Raw genomic sequence first — 17,656 nt, 5'->3', positions numbered from 1 at the left:
CATCCTGCCAGTCCCTGCCTGTGACCAGTGGAGGGGACATGTGGGCTGGGGATGTGCCGAGAGAATTTGGCAGCAACCGTAGCTGCCAGGCGAGGTGGCATGGGGACAGAGCAGCTTGGATTTGTGTGAGCATTCTTACGCTGCAGCCAATGGAGGTGGAGCAGTGGCCTCCTGCGGTGCTGAAAAGAAGGAAAAACCAGCAAAATATTTATGCTGTGGAGATGGAGGTTACATTCCTCCTATCTGGGGTCCCTCTGTCCTTGCGCATAACCTCCCTTTGACCTGTTCCTAACTCTGGTAATGCTATTCACCGCACAGAGCTTGAGATTCCCAACTTGCTGGGACAATTGGACAGGAGTCTGGCCCTTCCTTCCCACGCTGGGTTGGAAGAAACCATCCTGAAATCGCGTGTGGGGTCTTCCTTGGCCTGGCACAGCCATTCCGTGCCCTTCGGCAGGATTATCCTGGTCTCTGCCCTGCTGCGGCACGAAGAACCACGCTGTGGCCCAAGGAGCAGGTGGGCCGCTGGGCTCCCCAGAGGGACCCAGCAGCACAGTCCGGGGCTGCAGGATGAGGCCCCGTGTGCGGAGCAGCACCGTGCGGCCACCCCGGGACCCCCCCGGGACCCCCGAGATGTGGTACGGGGGCGATGAGGGCAGGCAGGGACACATCGTTGCCCGAGTTCTGTCGCTGTATGACGGCCCTCTGCCCGGGAGCAGCCCGGGGCCGGCAGCCCGCAGCAGGGTGCGGGGTTCCGCGGGTGCTCCTTACCCCGGTACACTCCCCGCCGGGGCCCCCGCCGCGCTCCTCCCGACCAGCAGGGGGCGCTGCAGTGCCGACGCCCCTCTTACGGCCGCGCCGGCCGGCGCATGCGCAACGCGGGGACCCTGCGGGATCGGGGCGGGCAGGGGGCACCGGGCGTACCGGGCAGCGGCGGTGCCCGAGCGGCGTTGGCAGGATCCGACGGTGGTCGGTACAGGTGCTCGGGCCGCGGCTGACATCGGGCTCTGCCCTACCGCCTCCTGGGCTCTGCTGGGGCCGGCGGCGGGGACTCTCATCGCTCTGGCAGCGCCGCCGCCCCGGGGATCACCGTCCTCAGCGACTGTACCGACCCCGGTCCCTCCGAGCCGGTTCCCAGCCGAGTTACCGGCAGCGGGTGGGAGGAAGGACCTTCCCCCGCGCTGCGGCCCGAGCTAAGCCACGGCGGGGCGGCGCGGGAGCCGCCGTCCCCAGCTGCCCGCAGGCCCCGGTGCAGCCCCAGTCAGCGGCCACGTGGTCCCGCCTCGGCGGAATAGCTTCGCAACCATAGAGTCTACTAGCCGCTGCGGACCAGAGAGGCGAGGCAGCGCATGCGCATTGGCCACTGGTTGCGCAGGTTCCGCCCCCCGGCCGGCGCCGGCGTATAAGAAGGGGGCGGTTGACGTCAGCGTTCTCTTCCGCCCGCTCTGCGCTCGCCAGCGAGACAGGGCTGCCGCCGCCGCCATTGCTGTAACCCCCCCGCCCCGGAGAATCCACCGCCATCCGCCACCATGGTGAGGCCCTGCGTCTTGCCGCTGCCTTGGGGGGCTGAGCGGGCCCTGTGCTCGCCACACTGTCGGGGATGGCTCGCCGGGGGGCGGTGGCGGGGGCCTGGCGGGCCGGGCTTGGCCGCTGCTGAGGGGAGAGGGGTGGGGCTGGCCAGCGTGCCGCGGGGGGAGGGAGGAGTGTCCCCGGGGGGTTCAAGGCCTTTGCCCGGCTGGGGAGTGGGCTTGGGGGCCTGCGCCATGTCCCAGGCGGGTCCTCTCCTCCCGGTGCTGGTGGGGCCTGGCGGCACGCCGCCTGGCCGGCGGGGGGGTAGCGAGCAGCCGTGATGTGGCACCGGGGCGGTGTTGGCGCTGGGGACGGGGCCTTGCAGCGGCCGGCGGGTGCCTTATGTAACGCTGCGGCCCAGGCGGAGACAGTGGCACGGCCGTACCTGGCTGTCACCGCCCGCCGCGGCGCAGCGCCTGGAGGGGGCTCGCTTTTCGGGAGAGCTGGGCTCAAGGCAGCGTTCCGCGGTTTGTAGGACGTTGGGGTGGAGGAGGAGCGCGCTGGGGGCTTGTGCTGCAACCCCAGGTCCCTCTGCTTGCAGCGCCGCTGTCTGCCGTACCCTTACTGTGGGTTGTCTTGTGACATGGGCTGCATGGGCAGAACTGGTGTCAGTGTGGCGATGGCAGGTATTTGTGGTGTTGGTTGGGCTTCTTAGAGCTACCAAAGCCCTTTCTCATACCCTGTTTTTCCTTCCCCCCCCCTTTCATTCTTCAAGGTGAACTTCACAGTAGACCAGATACGGGCCATCATGGACAAAAAGGCCAACATCAGAAACATGTCTGTGATTGCCCACGTTGATCACGGCAAATCAACCTTGACTGATTCTCTGGTATGCAAAGCTGGTATCATTGCTTCTGCCCGTGCGGGGGAGACCCGTTTCACCGACACAAGGAAGGATGAGCAGGAACGGTGCATCACCATCAAATCAACGTGAGTTTCCTCCCTTCAGGCACCCCAGTGTTCCTGCTGCATGGTCTGAGCGCAGGGGGGGCTTTGAGTCTTCCACTGGTTTGGTTGCAAGGTGAAGGAAGACGGCGTCAGGCTTTCTTTAGTCTAGTTCAGAAGCTCCTCTCTTGTTTGTGAGGATTGCTTAAATGGAAGAGCAAGTATTGATTGGCTTCATAGAGCACTACCTTGGTGGCCACTGGGAAACAGATGTGCAGCTGGGAGCTTCAGTCTTCTGTTTTAGCACTGGGACCGCTGGATGTGGCGGGTGTCTGCCAGAGTCCTGCTGATGTGGCGTGGAGATTGTCTCTGGCAATGTTGGCAGCTGTGTTACCACGGGTGGTTTGAGGACCCTGAGGGACGTGAAGAGGGATGAGAGGCGGTTGGGCCTGGTAGGAAAAGCGGAAATCCTTGGTTGAAAGAAGTGGAATCCTGTGTGGGCACTTCTAATTGCATGGGTTCAGAAGAGCATAGGAAGGGCTGTTCTTAGCCTGCACTCCTGGTTATCTCCCACACTGGCCTCCCAGGAATATACTTCAGGAAATCCTTAAGCCCAGGGGCAGCCATCTGTGTGGGATAAAAGGATGCTTCTAAGCACTGGGGAGGGGTAACGTAAATAATAATTTTAGTAGTTTTTCTTTTATTTCAGAGCTATTTCCCTATTTTATGAGCTTTCTGAAAATGATTTGGCCTTCATCAAGCAGAGCAAGGATGGTTCTGGCTTCTTGATCAACCTGATTGACTCTCCTGGGCACGTGGACTTTTCATCAGAGGTCACTGCTGCTCTTCGTGTCACTGATGGTGCCCTGGTTGTTGTAGATTGTGTCTCTGGTAAGGTTTTTGCAGCCATATAAAACTGGAGTGTATGTTGGGCGAGTTTGAAGACAAGGATAACTAATTCCCCTGTGTTTGGCAGGCGTGTGCGTGCAGACAGAGACTGTGCTGCGTCAGGCCATTGCTGAGAGGATCAAGCCTGTCCTGATGATGAACAAAATGGACCGAGCGCTGCTGGAGCTGCAGCTGGAGCCAGAAGAGCTGTACCAGACCTTCCAGCGCATAGTGGAAAATGTGAACGTTATTATCTCCACATATGGAGAAGGAGAAAGTGGCCCCATGGGAAATATCATGGTAGGTGGGAGGCTGTGAATGCTGTGTTTGAAATAATCTCCTTTAGTGAGAGAGAGCAGTTGTCTCCGTGGTTGTTCTTTCCTGTTTCAAGCGGAGAAGCAAGAGCAGAATGATGAAGATGCTTGTGCTGGTTTGGAGCTCTTGCTAGCTTTCCTCCAATGTCATCTGTTCAAGGCTCTAGCAAGTAGAGGCTATAAATACAACGATGTTTTCTTCCTTTACGAAGGGTGCTGTTTCATAGGACACCTTCTTGCCTGTATAATATCTGTGATGTTGGGTGGTGTGAGATCCTAGGCTCCTGCACAGCATCCCCCCCCAGCTGCCTTCTGCAGTGGAAGGCCAGTAGGTGTTTGCCAGTCCCCACGCTCCGAGCACTGCTCCCTGCTGGGTTCCTGGGTAGCGAGTGATGCTGTTGGCTGGAGGCTCTGACAAAAAGCTTGCGCTTTGTTCCCATTGAGCACTCTCCTGAGTGCTGCAGGCTTTCATGTATTGCTGAGCCTTCCTGTGAAGGATGGGAATGTTACCTGTGCACAAACCAAAGTGGTTGCTGAGCTATCTGAGTGCGTAGCTGGTTGAAGTGAAGAAAAACCAGTCCAGTTCTGTGGTACAGGGCTAAAATGATGGGTGTGGGCCAGGCTGTCCCTGGACCTCAGAGATGACTGCTGTCACAGAACTCGTGCAAGAGTCACATAGTCCTGAAGCTCCATTTTCAAACTTTTTGTACTTGGGTGGTGGTGTTTGGGATGCAGTAGGCTGACTGCTTTTAATGCTCCGTGGCTGTAAGAGCTGTGGCTCTTCATCTATAACCCGGCTCTCATGTTTGTTTCCTTTCAGATTGATCCGGTGCTTGGTACAGTCGGCTTTGGTTCTGGCCTGCATGGCTGGGCTTTCACTCTGAAACAGTTTGCTGAAATGTATGTTGCGAAGTTTGCTGCCAAGGGTGATGCCCAGCTGAATCCATCTGAGCGTGCCAAGAAAGTAGAAGACATGATGAAGAAGTTGTGGGGAGACAGGTGAGGAATCTTGGCTGTTGATCTTAATTCCACATCAGCCCTGTGTTGCTGCGACATGATGCTGTAGAAGATGGTTAAGGAGGGGGGATGTGGCTGTGTCACTTGTCTCAGTGTCTTGGTGCATGTGCTAGCAAAAGAACCGCTTCCTATGAAATCTTTGCAGTATGGGAAACAGATAAATGGGGAGGGGGTGGTGAGTTGGCAACATGAGTTAAATGTGTTTTGGTGAGTTCTGAAAACCTGAGAGTGATGGGGAAAAGCATGAAGATGGTTGTTACTCATCAGCTCTTTTCTCTGGCCTGAGGAAGTAGAACAAGCCACGCTTCTGTAGCTGAGCTGGGCATTTATACTTATCTGACTTGATTCTTTCTCCAGATATTTTGATCCTGCTACTGGCAAGTTCAGCAAATCTGCTACCAGCCCTGATGGAAAGAAGCTACCCAGGACCTTCTGCCAGCTCATCCTTGACCCCATCTTCAAGGTGAGTTCCTTGGTGTTCAGCTGTGGCTGGTTCCTTTATGCTCTGTGGTTTGGTTATGGTGTGTGATGATGGAAAATTTCTTCACTTTGACCTGACTCGTCTGACTGAAGAAATTTAAGTATCTGACACATCTTGTTACTCGGTGCAGGCAGGGAGGCTGGTAGTAAATACTGTGCAGGCAAGTATGTGTCTGAGCCTTGAAATGGATTCAGCAGCATGATGAACCAGAACAGAGATTCTCCTTAGAGACATTTGTGCTGCTGCTTCAAACTGGGTCACTGGTAACATTCATACCTGCTGCTGCTTTTCCAGGTTTTCGATGCAATCATGAACTTCAAGAAAGAGGAGGCGGCTAAACTGATTGAGAAACTGGACATCAAACTTGACAGTGAAGATAAGGACAAAGAGGGCAAACCCCTGCTGAAGGTGAGATTGGTCTGAATCGCCTGTGGGTAGGAGGCGAGTAGTTGTACTGCTCTAACTGCGAGCTTACTAAGCAGCTACAAAACCTGCTTGGGTAGGAGGGTGCTGCTGGGATGTTGGGGGAGCACAGGCAGGTTAACTGCCAGGCCGTGAATGATCTGATTGGGTCTTACTCCTGTGATTTCTGCTCAGGCCGTGATGAGGCGGTGGCTGCCTGCCGGAGATGCCCTGCTGCAGATGATCACTATTCACCTGCCTTCTCCCGTCACAGCCCAGAAGTACCGCTGTGAGCTGCTCTACGAGGGACCCCCTGATGATGAGGCTGCCATAGGTATGATGAGCTGCTGCTTTGCTGCCAGGTGTCTCTTCCCATAAGTGCTCAGCGCTCCAGCATGCGTGTAGCCACCTCATTCTCCAAGTACACAGCTTGGAAGCTGCTGTAGTTCTTGAGTCTGTTGCTGCTATGGATCAAACAAACTTACTACCTCGCAGCTTTACTCCGGAGGACTGAGCTAGTTAAGTAACTGGAGAGTAGCCAGGGTGTATGCCAAAGGCTCAGGCTAAGCCTGCATTTGTTTAAAACATCTCTTAGTGATGTGATCTTTGTCTCTGTGCTGGCCAGCAGTCTGGACAGAAGTCAACAGCAGGATGGGAAGATAGTGTGGCTGCAGGTCTCGCGTGGGGATTTGGGAGTGGGTGGGGGGACAGGGCATGCATGCCAGATGCTAGAAGTAATACTGAACTAAGTTGATTTCTCCCCTTCCTGCCAGGTATTAAGAACTGTGACCCCAAAGGCCCCCTGATGATGTACATCTCTAAAATGGTGCCAACCTCTGACAAGGGACGTTTCTACGCTTTTGGACGTGTCTTTTCTGGTCTGGTCTCAACTGGCTTGAAAGTCAGAATCATGGGACCAAACTACACACCTGGCAAGAAGGAGGATCTGTACCTGAAGCCAATTCAAAGGTCAGTCCCAGCCAGGGTGTGCTCTGTGCTTCACGTTTGTGGTTCTGGTACTCTTCTTGGATCTCTTATCTGAGGCCAGACAGGGAGCTTGGCTGTGGGCTTCAGGTCTGCTGCTGAACTCCAGGATACTGCCTGGTGGGACCTCCTCTTCCAAACGTCCTTAAAACAGCTTTCTTTCACCAGGACCATTCTCATGATGGGCCGCTATGTTGAACCCATTGAGGACGTGCCTTGTGGAAACATTGTTGGTCTGGTTGGTGTTGACCAGTTCCTTGTGAAGACTGGAACCATCACCACCTTTGAGCATGCTCACAACATGAGAGTCATGAAGTTCAGTGTCAGCCCCGTTGTACGTGTGGCTGTGGAAGCCAAGAACCCAGCTGACCTGCCCAAGTTGGTAGAGGGACTGAAGCGTCTTGCCAAGTCTGACCCTATGGTGCAGGTGAATGTCCAGAATGGTTTTGGGGACAGGAGGAATCCTGGTCCTGCTGGCACAGGAGGCTTCTGCCTTGGTCATGATTGCACTGGGGATGCTGGCAGAATAGTCTTGAATTAAGTATTGCTCCCAGTCCCACCAGAGTGAGGAGTGCTTGGGGTTGGTACTGACTCACCCCAGATTGGTGGAGAAATCATCTAAAAGTAAGCTCTATGAGTCAAAGACAAGAATCAGAGACAGTCGCTAGTGTTTTATGTGCAAGAGCTTTCGCTGCATTGCAGCCAAGCTTCACCTGCTGTGTAAATGGTCTTTTCAGTGCATCATTGAGGAGTCTGGGGAGCACATCATTGCTGGTGCTGGGGAGCTGCACTTGGAGATCTGTCTGAAGGATCTGGAAGAGGACCATGCATGCATTCCTATTAAGGTAGAGGGCCTGCAGTGGCAGAGCTGTTGATGAGCTCTGAGCGGCCGTCCTGGTGAGCTGCCTTTTGGTTGGTGGCTTACGCCTCTCTGCTCTGTCACTGCAGAAATCAGATCCTGTTGTGTCCTACCGTGAGACTGTCAGCGAGGAATCCAATGTGATGTGCCTTTCCAAGTCCCCCAACAAACACAACAGGCTGTACATGAAGGCCCGGCCCTTCCCAGACGGCTTGGCCGAAGACATTGACAAGGGTGAGGTCTCTGCCCGCCAGGAGCTGAAGCAGCGAGCTCGGTACCTGGCTGAGAAGTACGAGTGGGATGTCACTGAAGCCAGGAAAATCTGGTGCTTTGGTCCCGATGGCACTGGCCCCAACATCCTGACCGACATCACCAAGGGAGTGCAGTACCTGAATGAGATCAAGGACAGCGTGGTGGCCGGCTTCCAGTGGGCGACGAAGGAGGTAAGGGGCAGCACCTGGCTCCAGTCATGGTGCAGCTGGGATCACTGCGCGATGGGCAGTGTGCAGTGTCATCAAGGGCTGCTGCATGCCTTTTCTCAAAGACATTTCAGAACAACTGTCACACAGTGCAACATTTATAACTCAGAAGTATCTTTTAGGATAAATTAAACTCAGTGACAGCTGGAGTGAAGATGTATCAGTTTAGATGCTCCACCTCAAGACAAAAAACTTTCGCCCAGGACTGCAGAGAAACTCATGGCAGCATGTACTTAAAATTTAAAAAGAGTTCTCAGAGAGCAAAATGCAGCAGCAGGGACAGGAACTATTAAGATGAATAATACAGCTGGCATCAAAAGAAAAGGTACTTTGAGAGCCTCGGCAAAGATCTGGCCTTATTTACCAAATATTTTTTTGTCAGGGCTAGACAGGAGGTGACTCCAGAATAACAAGGTGACAGACTGGGAACAACAACAGGAGAGGGGGTTTTTGTAAGTTAGTTTCAGTCTCAAGAAGATACATGTGAACAAGTTCTTCTTTTTGTCCCAGTAATGTGGAAAAACTACTTTTCCTGGCCTAATGCTGGGGTTGCAGCTTCACAAATGTGTCAGGGCTTCTGTTGACATGAACCTTGGGGCTGTTGCGTGGAGATGCTGGTACGAATGGTTTCAGTGTGTGAAGCCTTCTCTGAGGAGCTGCAGTGGTGATGGCAGGCAGGAATAGCTGACTTGTAGGTCTTGGACAAGGAAGTGATGTGCCAATGGCTCCTTGGTGTGCCAGGTGTGGTCTTGGTGACCTGTTTCCAAGGGACAACCAGAGCCTTCTGGTAGGGAATGCCAGCTGTCTTCCAACATGGTGTTGACTGATGCTCTGCTCTGGTTTTCCAGGGGGTCCTGTGTGAGGAGAACATGCGTGCTGTGCGTTTTGATGTGCATGATGTCACCCTGCATGCTGATGCCATCCACCGTGGAGGTGGGCAGATCATTCCCACTGCTAGGAGATGCCTGTATGCCTGTGTGCTCACTGCTCAGCCCAGGCTCATGGAGCCCATCTATCTTGTGGAAATCCAGGTGAGGAACCTCTGCTCAGCCCAGAAGATCCTGGTTGAGGAAGATGTGAGCAGGGTGGTTTGTGGTCCTGACACCTCTCTCTTTGCAGTGCCCCGAGCAGGTGGTCGGTGGTATCTATGGTGTGCTGAACAGGAAGCGTGGCCATGTGTTTGAGGAGACCCAGGTGGCTGGCACCCCCATGTTCGTGGTCAAGGCCTACCTGCCTGTCAATGAGTCCTTCGGTGAGTGTGCTGGTCCTGGGCCTGTGCAGCTCCTGGGAGGGAGATACTTTTGGTCCAGCTGTTTGACCACAACAATTGTGGAGTCATAGAATCATTTAGGTTGGAAAAGACCCTTAGAGTCCAACTGTGAACTTGCCACTGCCAGGGCTATCACTAAACCATGTCCACACATCTTCTGAATACCTCCAGGGACGGTGACTCCACTGCCTCCCTGTGCAGCCTGTTCCAGTGCTTGACATCCTTTTGATGAAGAAGTTATTCCTAACACCAACCTAAACCTCCCCCAGCACAACTTGAGGCCGTTTCCTCTTGTCTTGTCTCTTCTTACCTGGGAGGAGATAGTGGTGTCACAGAATGCTGTGTGTTGGAAGGGACCTTCAAAGTGCAATCTAGTGCAATCCCCTTGCCATGAGCAGGGACATCTTCGGTGGGATCAGGTTGCTCTGAGCCCCGTCCAGCCTGACCTTGAACACATCCAGGGATGGGGCATCCACCATCTCAGCGCAACCTGTGCTTCAGCACCCTTGGCATAAAAAAGTTTCCCTTGTCTAGTGTGAATCTCCCCTCTTGTTTAAAACCATGACCTTGCCCCGTTGCCTGAAGGCTGCCCCCCTTCTTCTAGCAGCCCCCTGGGAGGCTGCCATGGGGCTTCTCTGGCCCCAGCTCCCCGGCCATCCCATGGAGAGCTGCACTGGTGTCGGCATCTGCTCTGGCTTCCTCTGCCTTACCTGTGCCAGCAGCGCCATGGGGTGTGGGATCAGCGGGTGGTGATGCTGAACGATGCCTGTTCCCCATCCCCCTCACCCCCTCTCTTCTTCCTCACAGGTTTCACAGCGGATTTGAGGTCCAACACGGGGGGCCAGGCTTTCCCCCAGTGTGTCTTCGACCACTGGCAGATCCTGCCTGGGGATCCCTTTGACAGCACCAGCCGTCCTTGCCAGGTGGTGGCTGAGACCCGCAAGCGCAAAGGGCTGAAGGAAGGCATCCCTGCCCTTGACAACTTCCTTGACAAACTCTAATTAAACACCTTGGACTCTGGGGGAGGGAGAAAAAGATTAATTAATTAGCGTTAATGCCCGTGCAAAGGGGTAGATGCCCGTGCCCACCATCTCTTTGCATTGTTAATCAGTTTCATAGCAATTTGAGACTTTAAATGAGGAGAGGAGGAAAAAAAAAAAAAAGCCTTATAGGTTTCTGTGTTGCACATGACTCATCTTTGCCATTGTAACTAAAACATTTCCACTAGACTTGCCCAATTCTGTATTTATTTGACTCAAAAGCGTTAATGCAGAAGGTCAGGGGAGGGGACATGCTCCTCCGTTTGTCCCCAGATGGGGTAAATCGATGCAAAACGGGGAGGGGGGGGGAGATGCCCGTCTACAGTGTGACTGTCCGTCGTGACCATCGCCGCCTGTATTAGTGCCACTGGAATTAATAAAATCGGATAATGGTGATGGGTGTACGTTGCGGTGCTTTGCCGGGAAGTCGGGCGCCCCCTGGCGGGGGGGGTGGGCTCGGCGCGTTACGTGTGGGAGGAGTGTCAGCCCCGCCAGCCAATCCCCGGCTCCGCCTGGGGGCGGGGCATCGTGCGGCGAGTGGGCGGGGCCAGCGGCAGTGCTGGAATGCGGCGACGCGGGCGGCGGCGGCCCAGGTGGGGCCGTGGGGCCGGGGTTGTGGGGCAGGGAGGGGGGTCTGGGGGGCTCTGGGAATGGGAGAGGGGCGGCGGTTTGAATTTTGGGGGTGTGTGAGGGGTGGGATGGGGCTGGGAGGGATGAGGGGCGCGTTGAGGCCTGTAGGGCAGGGAGGGGCTGTGAAGGGCTGGGGGTTTGGGGGCTGTGGGGCGGGGAGGGGCTGTGAGGGATCAGGGGGGCTGGAGGTTTGGGGACTGTGGGGCAGGGAGGGGCTATGGGTGATCGGGGGGGCTGTGAGGGATTGAGGGTGTGGGGCAGGGAGGGGTGGTGAGGGGCTGGGGGTTTGGGAGCTGTGGGGCAGGGAGGGTCTGTGAGGGATTGGGGGGCTGTGAGGGATCTGGGGGGCTGGGGTTTTGGGGGCTGTGAGGCAGGGAGAGGCTATGGGTGATGGTGGGTGGGCTATGAGGGACTGGGGGGGGCTGGTGCCTGTGGGGCAGGGAGGGTCTGTGTGTGAGAGGCTGGGGGTTTGGGGGCTGTGGGGCGGGGAGGGGCTATGGGTGATCGGTGGGGGGGATGTGGGCAGGGAGGGGCTGTGAGGGATCAGGGGGGCTGGGGTTTTGGGGGCTGTGGGGCAGGGAGGGGCTATGGATGATTGGGGTGGTGGGCTATGAGGGATTGGGGGCTATGGGGCAGGGAGGGGCTGTGGGGGATCGGAGTTTGGGGGCTATAGGGCAGGGAGAGGCTGTGGGGCAGGAAGAGGCTGTGAGGGATTAGGGGGGCTGGGATTTGGGGAATGTGGGACAGGGAGGAGCAGTGGGGGATTGGGATGAGTGGGCTGTGGAGTTGGGGGCTATGGGGCAGGGACGGGGTGTTGGGCAGGAAAGGGCTGTGGGGGATTGGGATGGGGCAGCAGGATGCTGCTGGCTGGGTCAGGGGTCCCTCTACCAGTCTGGTGTCACTGGGTGCAGCGCCAAGAGGTTTGGGATTGAGCGTGGCCCACAGCCGTGGGGCCCACAGCCATGGGGCCCATGCAGCCACCACCCTTGTTCCTTCCTCTCTCCCCCCAGGACATCACCACTGGGGCTGGGGTGGGCAGGGGCTTCCCATGGGCCTTGGGGCATGATGAGGCTGGGGGGCAGCCCCAGGATGAATCTGCAGCTCAGCCCCAGCTGCCCCACGGCACAGCACCCAAGGGGCTGCACTGCTCTGGGGCTCCCTGCTGTGTCCCCCTGTGGGGAGAGGGTCCCTGTGCCACATCCTAGCCCCGAGCTGTGCTGCTGTTGGTGTGCAGCTCCCGGGGCATAAACCCCCTTTTCTGGTGCCGCAGGTGCTGATCGCTGGCTGCTCCCCAGCGTCCTCCTCCGCTTACAGGGTCGGAGCGGCTGCAGCTCCACAAGGGCCCCGCAGCTATGTCCACCTTCCGGCAGGAGAGCGTGGAGGACTTCTATGAGATGGGGGAAGAGCTGGGCAGGTGAGTGACATCCCGCCACGCTCTCTGGGGGGCTTCTGTGGCTACACCCCCTCCCCGAGCACTGGGCCAGCAGCTTCATCCGGCTGCTGCAGCCCCCGTGGTATTCCCATGCCGGTGGCATCCCCTGTGCCACAGCTGTGCTACCTGCAGGCAGTGGGGCTGGGGGCTGTGCTGAGAGCCAGGTACCTCTGGCAGCTATTTATTTAAAAAAGAGAAGTCATTAATTAACATTAAGCTCACTTCTATATCTGGGCAGGCCTAGCAGCTCCCTGCGGAGCTCCCGTCCTGTCTGGGTTTGGCCAGGGCTGCCGGGCCTGTGCTGGTGGCTTCCGGCCCTTCCCGGTCGCTGCAGCCTGGCTCTGCGCCTGCGGGACAGATGTGGGGGTGAATCACTGCATGCAGATGGGATTTAATCATCCGGGATGCAAAGGCAGTGGCAGTGGGGGGAGTGTGGGCTGGGTTTGGATCCTCCAGCGCTGCCTTGCCGTGCCAGCCCCATGCCGGCATGGCTGGGACTTGGGGTCTGCTGCCACCATGGGTCCCTGGGGGTGCTCCTCCTTGGGCACTGGGAAGTAATTGTACAGCAGAAACCTTTTGGGTGGCTTTATCCTTTTTTTTTTAAGAGGGCTTTCCAGGGCCTTGTTCCAGGTCTGCTTCCCCTTTGGGGCTGCGCTGTAGCTGTGGTCTGGTGTGAGCCTTGAGGATGGATGTGGTGTCTGGGGGTCGGCTCTCACCTGGGCAAGGCTGGTCCCTGCCCTGGGGGGCCTGTGGGTGCCCACAGCTGTGATCCGCGGGATGTATAAAGGAGTCTTAGGTCCGGGCTGGTGCAGATGCTGGTGACAGTGGGCAGTGACGGGGACTGCACATCACCACGTGCTGGTGGGGATGGCTGGTGGCGATGGCCAATGGCCAGGGCAGTGGGGAGAAGCCTGGGGACTGGGATGGATCCTGTCCCAGGGTGTTGAGGGCCACTTGGGCATTCCGGCAGAGGGGCCGTGGGTGGCTCAGCCAGGATGGGGAGGGACAAGGGTCGACATCCTGCTGTAGCAGTGGTGCTGGTATTGTCAGACCCTAGCCCCTTGAAGTGCCTGTCGATGCCCAGAGCCCTGCCTCCCCCGGCCCCTGACGCAAGCATGCTTTGAACTGCCAGTTCCTCTTAGTTCAGGCATTTCCTCCCCACCTCAGCCCTTCCCCGCTGGAGCTTTATGGTCCCCCAAGGGCCACTGGGCTCCAGGGTTTGCTCCTGGGAGCAGCCCGGGGGCTTTTGGCTGGAAACAGGGACAATGGCATTTCCCACCCGCCAGGCAGTCACAGCAGCACCCAAACAGCCCAAGGAGGGTCGGCAGCTGCCGCATCCCTGGGGGGAATATTTTTCCTCCATCCCAGGCAGTGCTGGGGTTTACATGCCTGCTGTGGCAGTGCCAAGGTGTGTAAACCCCAGGAGCGTGCTGGGAGCATGGGAGCTGCATGTGGGAGGACCCTGATTCCTGACAGTGCTGGGGGAAACCATGTGTCCTCCTGTGCAGCGCAGTGTCCCTGCATGCAGCATCCCACATCCTCATGCTGGTGCTGGCCCCGCTGCCAAGCACACGCTAGCACACGTGATGTGGGAAATCCTCTCCTCACCTCCTCCCTGCATCCCGCAGCGGCCAGTTTGCCATTGTACGAAAGTGCCGGGAGAGGAAAACGGGTCTGGAGTATGCAGCCAAATTCATCAAGAAACGTAGGCTGTCATCCAGCCGTCGGGGCGTGAGCCGGGAGGAGATCGAGAGGGAGGTGGACATCCTGCGGGAGATCCAGCACCCCAATATCATCACGCTGCATGACATCTTTGAGAACAAGACAGATGTGGTGCTGATCCTGGAGCTGGTCTCAGGCGGCGAGCTCTTTGATTTCCTGGCTGAGAAGGAGTCCCTGACAGAGGAGGAGGCCACCCAGTTCCTCAAGCAGATCCTGGACGGGGTGCACTACCTGCACTCCAAGCGCATTGCCCACTTTGACTTGAAGGTGAGGTCTGGGAGGTGCAAACACTGTGAGCTAGGCATCTGGGGAGCAGGGACGAGCATCCAGGCTCCTGTGGAGCGGTGGGGCTGGCTCTGGGATCTCTCCCTACTTGAGGTGTATGTCTTGTCCTCTGAGGAGAGGTGCCCAGGGCAGCACAGGGCTCCCACGGGTTGGCATGTTGGGGTAAACACCAGCTCCTCTCCCATCGTAGCCGGAGAACATCATGCTGCTGGACAAGAACGTGCCAAACCCTCGCATCAAACTCATCGACTTTGGGATCGCCCACAAGATTGAAGCTGGGAATGAATTCAAGAATATATTTGGGACTCCGGAGTTTGTAGGTGAGGCTGGTGGCATCCCTGTGGGGCTCCTCTGGGCTCCAAAAGCTTTGGCTTAATCCTAAGGAGATGCCCAAAGCCCTGCTGTCCATGGGGGCAAGCTTCTTTCCCCCAGACTAAGCCTGTTTTCTCCCCTCTTTCCTTCTAAAGCCCCAGAAATTGTGAACTACGAACCCCTGGGGCTGGAGGCTGACATGTGGTGAGTGTGTCCCCTTCCAAGCACCTTCCAGTGGCACCAGCAGCTGGTCCCCGGGACCGGGGTCATGCAGGCATATCTCCCCTCTTGCTGAAAGTGCAGGGAGAGGGGACTGACAGCACTCTGCGGGGCTTCAGCCTCATCTTCCTCTCTCTTCCAGGAGCATCGGGGTCATCACTTACATCCTGTGAGTATATGGGGAGTCTGGGGGAGGTGGGCTCTGCAGGGTGAGTCCCCTGCCTTGGGCTGTTGCCTTTTTGGGGTGTCATCCCACTCTTGCTGCAGGCTGAGCGGAGCATCCCCCTTCCTGGGGGAAACGAAGCAAGAGACCCTGACCAACATATCTGCTGTCAACTACGACTTCGATGAGGAATATTTCAGCAACACCAGTGAGCTGGCCAAGGACTTCATCCGCCGCCTGCTCGTCAAGGACCCCAAGTGAGAGACAGGGAGCACAGCTGGGGATTGCCCTGGGAGAGGGTTGGTCCCTCCTACCTGACACTCCGCTCCGTGTACAGGCGGCTCCCCCATCTCCTGCCTGCTGCCAGCCCAGAGGGCCTTTGCCCATCCCTGTTGTGCTGCTTGTTTATAAATCCCATTTGTCTCCCTGTTTCCCTCCTGCTGCTTGTAACATTTGGTGTTGTGAAACATCTGGAAACTAAAGTCTTTCCCCTAGGCATGGGGTGAATTCTGGGATCACCCTGAGGGTGCAGCAGCTCAGCTGAAAAGGAGGGAACGGGGTCTGGAAGGGACCAAGGGCTGACTGGAGCACCCAGGGCCTGGGCTGTGCCAGGAGCAGTGGTGTCGTACGATTGGCCATGGGTCGGGAGGTTCCTGAGGGCTCTTCTTCGCTCCTGGGAGGCTGGCTGAGGGTGTGGGGGCTGGATGTGGCCCCTGTCTGGAGCGGCCTCTGAGTACAGGGGGTTTGTCTGGGCTCATCCGTGCCCCAGAGGTGATAGGATCTGAGCTGCTTTTCCAGGACTTTAACAGGGAAGGAGGCAGCAGAGCCTCTGCCCCTCAATCTCAGCCTCACTGTCTTTGCAGGAAGCGGATGACCATTGCTCAAAGCCTGGAACACCCCTGGATTAAGGTGAGGACTCAAAGAATTGGCACTTTTTGGGTGTCAAACATCCAAGAGGTTGTGGTTAGGTGTTGATGCACTGGCAGCTCTCCACTGCTCTTTTCCAAGCCCCAGGTGAGGCTGGTTTGGTGCTGCTGGTGGCCGTGTTGCTGGGGGTGCTGAGCCTGTCTGGGTTCTGCTGTCCCGGCTGTGCCCCACACCTGCAGCTGTCCTTCTCTCTAGGTGATCAAGAGGAGGAATGTCCGCAATGAAGACAACTGCAAGAAGCCTGAGCGCCGCCGGCTGAAGACCACGCGTCTGAAGGAGTACACCATCAAGTCCCACTCCAGCATGCCGCCAAACAACACGTACATCAACTTTGAGCGCTTCTCCAAGGTCATGGAGGAGGTGGCTGCAGCCGAGGAGAGCCTGCGAGAGCTGGAGAGGAACAAGAAGTCCTTCCAGGAGGACATCGAAGCCCTGCTGTCCATCTATGAGGAGAAGGAGTCGTGGTACAAAGAGGAGAATGAGAGCATCAGCCAGGACCTCCGCCAGATCCGGCAGGAGCTGCAGAAGACAGAGGCCCTGAAGAAGCAGGCGCAGGAGGAGACCAAGAGCGTGGTGCAGGTGGCCAACAGCCTCAAGAGGCGTTACCGAAAGCTGGAGAACCACTATGAGGCGCTGGCCAAGCAAGTGGCTTCGGAGATGAAGTTTGTCCAGGAGCTGGTGTGGTCCATTGAGCGGGAGAAGCTGCAGAGCAGCGAGGGAGACGGCAGCATCCGCTAGCTGGGTCGATGCTGAGGTCAGCTGCCCTGGGGCTGGGTTGGGTCCCTCCCGATTCCTCCGGCTGACCCACAGCGGCAGGCAGCGCCGAAGGGGCCTCGGTGGCTCTGCCCCTTGCTCGCCCAAGGAGCCGGTCCACCGACAGCCTTTGGTAAATATCCCCAGGCTCTGCTGGGCTTATGGTGGCATGCTGGGGGCTTACGCCTCCTGGAGACCCCTGCCTCAGGGGGCTTGAGTTGCACTTGCCTGGGTTTTGGCTTCCTGCGTGCAGCTCTTGCTTGGCTTGCCGTCCACATGCTCCCCATGCTCCCCCTGCTTGCTCTCCCCCTCGCTGCCGCAGTGCTTGGAGACCACTTCTCCCTGTCCCACCTGCGGCCTGGGTCTCTGAGCTGCCGCACCACCCTGTCTGGAGCGGGGGTTTGGTGGGGAGACCCCTCCTCTAAACCCTGGCAGCAGTTCAGCATCTGCCACGTGTGAGCCATGACCGAGGACTGATTCCCATGTGGCCAGACATGCTGCAGCCCCATGGGTGACCCTGGCCATCCCTCATTCCCACCGGGGCGTCACACCCCGCTGTTCCCTGCCCCAGCCCTCAGTCCCACCGGGTGCTCCCCCTTTTAACAAAATAAAAGTTTCCATACACCGGGGTGGCCGCCTTGGCTCCTACAGTGGGAGGATGGGTGGTGGGAAGGGAATGAGAATGTGCTCTGGGGTGACAGCTCCTCTGCTGTGCCTCCAGATGGTGTTTGCACCCCTGTTCGAGTGATTACCTTAATTTGGGAGGAGAAAAGCTTTTTTTTTTTTTGTCTTATCAGCCCCAGTGCAGGTGAGGTCCATGCGAGCTTGAAGGGACTCAGGGGATGGGTTGCAGGGTGCTCCCAGGCTGGGGGAGCCCCCAGCCCTTCTTGCCTCAGACATCTGGGGGGCTCAGGGAAGGCTGAGGGATGGTTCTGGGAACTGGGGAAGGTCTATGGGATCTGGGGATTTCCCTGGGACTTGAGGAAGGCCCTTGGGTGTGGGGAAGGTCCCAGGGTGTCTGTGGA

The 17,656-nt window shown here is 57.3% G+C and overlaps 2 protein-coding genes and 1 non-coding gene across 3 annotated transcripts; all 3 read left to right on the top strand.

Annotated features, from left to right (window-relative positions):
* The first annotated feature begins 1,404 nt into the window (after nucleotides 1-1,404).
* Nucleotides 1,405-10,584, top strand: EEF2 (eukaryotic translation elongation factor 2). Its single transcript, XM_037386861.1, has 15 exons — nucleotides 1,405-1,532; nucleotides 2,285-2,499; nucleotides 3,164-3,345; nucleotides 3,431-3,642; nucleotides 4,477-4,655; nucleotides 5,031-5,136; nucleotides 5,449-5,562; nucleotides 5,752-5,890; nucleotides 6,330-6,525; nucleotides 6,709-6,967; nucleotides 7,278-7,385; nucleotides 7,489-7,842; nucleotides 8,727-8,909; nucleotides 8,998-9,130; nucleotides 9,956-10,584. The coding sequence occupies exons 1-15, from the start codon at nucleotides 1,530-1,532 to the stop codon at nucleotides 10,147-10,149; spliced, it is 2,577 nt and encodes an 858-aa protein (XP_037242758.1). The 5' UTR covers nucleotides 1,405-1,529; the 3' UTR covers nucleotides 10,150-10,584.
* LOC119147925 lies at nucleotides 5,198-5,264 on the top strand. Its single transcript, XR_005104237.1, has one exon. It is a non-coding gene; the product is annotated as a small nucleolar RNA SNORD37 (small nucleolar RNA).
* Nucleotides 10,585-10,719: 135 nt separating the features above from the next.
* DAPK3 (death associated protein kinase 3) lies at nucleotides 10,720-17,260 on the top strand. Its single transcript, XM_037386853.1, has 9 exons — nucleotides 10,720-10,781; nucleotides 12,089-12,232; nucleotides 13,879-14,239; nucleotides 14,448-14,577; nucleotides 14,725-14,773; nucleotides 14,931-14,957; nucleotides 15,056-15,208; nucleotides 15,815-15,860; nucleotides 16,074-17,260. The coding sequence occupies exons 2-9, from the start codon at nucleotides 12,171-12,173 to the stop codon at nucleotides 16,614-16,616; spliced, it is 1,371 nt and encodes a 456-aa protein (XP_037242750.1). The 5' UTR covers nucleotides 10,720-10,781; nucleotides 12,089-12,170; the 3' UTR covers nucleotides 16,617-17,260.
* The last annotated feature ends 396 nt before the right edge of the window (nucleotides 17,261-17,656 follow it).

This window comes from Falco rusticolus, chromosome 4, assembly GCF_015220075.1.
Source record: "Falco rusticolus isolate bFalRus1 chromosome 4, bFalRus1.pri, whole genome shotgun sequence".
NCBI lineage: Eukaryota > Metazoa > Chordata > Aves > Falconiformes > Falconidae > Falco > Falco rusticolus.
The sequence above is the reverse complement of the archived record's forward strand: the minus strand, read 5'-3'. Positions and strand labels throughout refer to the sequence as shown.